General features: G+C 33.5%; 1 protein-coding gene across 3 annotated transcripts; it reads left to right on the top strand.

Moving 5' to 3' along the window:
• LOC105317399 (neuromedin-U receptor 2-like) lies at nucleotides 1-3,595 on the top strand. Of its 3 annotated transcripts, none has more exons than XM_011414043.4 (2): nucleotides 1-276; nucleotides 2,444-3,595. In XM_011414043.4, exon 2 carries the CDS (start codon nucleotides 2,455-2,457, stop codon nucleotides 3,439-3,441), a length of 987 nt encoding a protein of 328 aa, XP_011412345.3. In that variant the 5' UTR covers nucleotides 1-276; nucleotides 2,444-2,454; the 3' UTR covers nucleotides 3,442-3,595. The 3 variants fall into 3 exon arrangements, with proteins under 3 accessions (XP_011412345.3, XP_034311789.2, XP_011412346.3); XM_034455898.2 differs by lacking the exon at nucleotides 1-276 and adding an exon at nucleotides 390-591; XM_011414044.4 differs by lacking the exon at nucleotides 1-276 and adding an exon at nucleotides 605-814.
• Nucleotides 3,596-3,989: the final 394 nt, after the last annotated feature.

Genomic DNA, 3,989 nt, shown 5'->3' with positions numbered 1-3,989 from the left:
AATAATTGGTTCGTGATGTACATGCGTTGGTGTAACTTTCGGGATGTCACAATATCGCACATGCCAAAACCTGTAGTTCGTTATAAAATCATTACGGTATAGTTTGGGTTTATAATGGACTCTACAACAATATCGCGTACGAGCAAATAACAAACTGGCTTAACATTTATTTTGATGGAAAATATGTAATTGTAATGATTTTCAGATTACAATTGTTAATGATAGCACACTTGGAGAGCAACAGGGAAGCGTAAACATCTCTCCTCATGAGTGACTGTAAGTATTTTTTTTTTTATTTCAATGAACTACGATAATTATTTTGGCTAAGAATAATGTAGAATAAAAGAGCAATTCCGTGTACGGGCCAAGGGACAATGTCAAATGCTTATTAACCCTGTGAGTACATACCATGTTTATTGTCTCGAACGATTAATCAGAAATGTTGCAATACGGCATTCCATGGTAGATGTTGAGTAACATATGTGTGAAACACGAGTTAGATGCATCTTGATTGAGTAGTAACACGTGGAAGCATACTAGAAAAAAATCACAGCAGTAGTGTAATTGTTATATACATAGTACTAATTTGAAGTGAGTGTTCACATTGTGATTCGTGGTATGAAAGGGATTGCTCATCTTTTACATTGGACATTGTTTAACCTGAAAAAAAGTGCTTTAAAAATGTGTTGAATATAGAATATAATAAGTGATAATTCGGTTAAGTTTTTTTGTGGTTCGGTGAAAACGACAGAGGACACCTCGCTTTATTCCTGCGAAAGCATATAAACCCATTGTTGTATTATTCTTTACTAAGGTATGTGTGCTTGACATTATTGAATCGTTCATATTGCATATTAAGTATAACAGAAGAAGCATCTACTTTCGATCAGGCTATCTGGTATTGTATTTTTATTCCGGAGACAAATTTCACATAGATGTCAGATACAGCAGGTTGAGTAATACCTTCTACTTGCCAAGAATATCGATTCAGTCAGCCTTTAGGGAACATTAATTGTGTTGCTGACCCACAATGAATTGAATTCAATAAAACATTTGACAGGACGTACTAATGTTACTAATTATAACAACAGCTGAGTGTAATATAATTTTGTCTCTTAAAGAGACGGCAATATTCCAGGTTTTAAAGCAATTAATTGTTATTGTTTGAATTGTAAGTTTAACATGTGAATTTACAAACTTTGTCAATGGTAGGACTTTTATGTAAGAAATAAACAACGTTATTTATTGAACATGGCGTTATGAATAGCAATTGCTCTGTTGGCATATTCCATGATGCGCGCTAGCGCATCATGGAAAATATGCCAGCAGAGCAGTTGCTATTCATAACGCCATGTTCACTAAATAATCGTTGTTTATTACTTATATTTGAATTTTACCACTTGCAAATACCCTGTATTAGCCTAGACCTTGACATTTAGCTATTGCATAAAAAATAAACATTCAGACTGTAATGTACCTTTTTAATTCACATAGATTTGTTAACAAAATCAATAATATGTTATAACAGTAATTCCTTTAAAGTGTTATTATTAGACATGTTTTAATATTAAATACAATTTTATGGAGTAGGAGAAAAACACTTGATTTATCGTATAGTGGTTTAAAATTATAACGTCATGTAAAAATATTTGCATTTCCATTATTCTTTCCCACTGTAAGGCCATACGGAGGAGTTGCAATTATTTCTCTATAATCGCAATTGCTCTGTCAGTATACTATGACGTCATAAAGGTGTAACGTTATATATACTTTTCCATGACGTTATAGATTTAAACCACTATACGATACATCATGTGGTTTTTTTCCAACTCGATTAAAATTGACGTATTTACATGTAATATTAAAACATGTTTTTGATAACATTTTAAAGGAATTACTGTTATAACATATCATTGATTCTGTTAACAAATCTATGTGAATTAAAAATATACATTACAGTCTGAATGTTTACTTTTGATGTAATAGCTAAATGTCAAGGTCTAGGCTAATACAGGGTATTTGCGAGTGGTAAAATGCAAATACAAGTAATAAACAACGATTATTTAGTGAACATGGCGTTATGAATAGCAACTGCTCTGCTGGCATATTTTTCATGATGCGCTAGCGCGCATCATGGAATATGCCAACAGAGCAATTGCTATTCATAACGCCATGTTCACTAAATAACGTTGTTTATTTCTTAAGTATATGACGTCACACCTTTATGACGTCATAGTATACAGATAGAGCAATTGCGATTATAGAAATACAATTGCAGTTCCTCCGTATGGACTTACAGTGGGAAAGAACAATGGATATGCAAACATATGGATATGATGATGGTGTTGCCTTCTCGTTTGATAAATGCAGCATTTCAATCTTCAGAAACATGACACTAGAACGTAATATATTTATGAATTATAAAAAACTTTTTGTTTGTTAGAATGAAGAAACATGGAGAATACAACATGGATGGTTTCCATTGCTTCCAATTCTTCTTTGATTTACCATCAAACCCTTGAAGAGCTGAACGCATCGAAAGCCGAGCAGCGCCTTCCGACCGTCATATTCCTGATTATCATAATAATCATTGGAGTGATTGGTAACACAGTGGTCATCGTCGTCTACTACTCCAAGTACCCTCCCTCCACCTTCCGGTTGTACATCCTGACTCTGGCAGTGATTGATCTACTTTCGTGCCTCATACCTATGCCTCTCGAAGTTGTTGACAACATATATCCTTTAATGTTTTATAACGAAGGATTCTGCAAGAGTGGCCGATTTATCGGAAGTGTATTGAAAATAGGGTCTGCATTTGTTCTTGTTGTCATGGCTTTTGGAAGATACAGAAAGATATGTCACCCTTATTCTAAGGCTACCACTTCTATTCACGCTCGACTGTGTTGTGCAGCGGCACTTCTACTCGCCATTGCCTTTTCCTGGCCAAATGCAATCATTCAAGGAATTAAGCAAGTGACTCTTCCAGGAAATATAACTGGGTTCGACTGTTCCATTGACGACCGTATTAGAAATACTAAATATCCTTTCATTTATTTTACCGTTCTATTTGTTCTAATTTTTGCTGTATTCGTAGTGTTAGGTGCACTGTATTCTGTGGCAATCTTCGCCCTGCGAACGCATTCCAAAAAGAAATCATGGCTGCAAACGAACAACAAACACAACAAAGTGAACAAAAGAATCACAAAAATTATGATTGCAATCACTGTGGCTTTTATTTTGTGCTATTTTCCCAATTTTCTTTTAGATGCCATATCTACTTTTAAAAGGGGTGTGATTTTCAAACCAAGCCCTCTCGTTTTGGGAATTCTTCCCCTGTTAGCCAGAGCCTATTTTATAAACAATATCATAAATCCTTTCATATATTTAGCTGGAGAAACAAAGTTTCGCAAAATAGTACAGCAGAGTCTAAGATCTACATGAATATGACTTTCATTTTTTTTGCATTGTCGGAAAATGCCAGAAGAAAAACCTCCATCATTCCGGATTCCATTCGCTTGACAGACGTAAAACCACCGTCTGTATAATTCCAGATGTCTTTACTACCAATGAAATAAATGTTTTACATATTTTTTTACTTCGATATTTGTTTATACTTTTTGAAGAAATATTGAAATAATATTTAGATATTAATTCGATTTCATCATCAGCTTTAACTCATTTTTTTTTCTGAGCATAATTTGTTAGTGTTACAATACTTTATGATATGTTCTTAAATCTTAGATTTTACACCATAAGCAAGATTTACTTTATACTCAAAATTACCATTAAAGCTGCCAATAGGACGCCTGAAAACTAAGATTTGTTATAGAAGACAGAGAACTTTGTGAAGTAGGATGTGTTCAATAATCTTTAATGATAAGTATCTTTTCACAATATCTAATTAAGACCGGAGAAATATATTCTAAAATACTTTGAAATTTGAAATATAAAAATAATCACATTTGTGAAGTAGAGTTACCTTTCTTGGA

This window comes from Magallana gigas, chromosome 7 (genome assembly GCF_963853765.1).
Source record: "Magallana gigas chromosome 7, xbMagGiga1.1, whole genome shotgun sequence".
Lineage (NCBI taxonomy): Eukaryota > Metazoa > Mollusca > Bivalvia > Ostreida > Ostreidae > Magallana > Magallana gigas.
The sequence above is the reverse complement of the archived record's forward strand: the minus strand, read 5'-3'. Positions and strand labels throughout refer to the sequence as shown.

Bases quoted from the DNA above. Each gene is read 5' to 3' on its own strand.
- LOC105317399 (XM_011414043.4), top strand. From the start codon at position 2,455: ATGGAGAATACAACATGGATGGTTTCCATTGCTTCCAATTCTTCTTTG.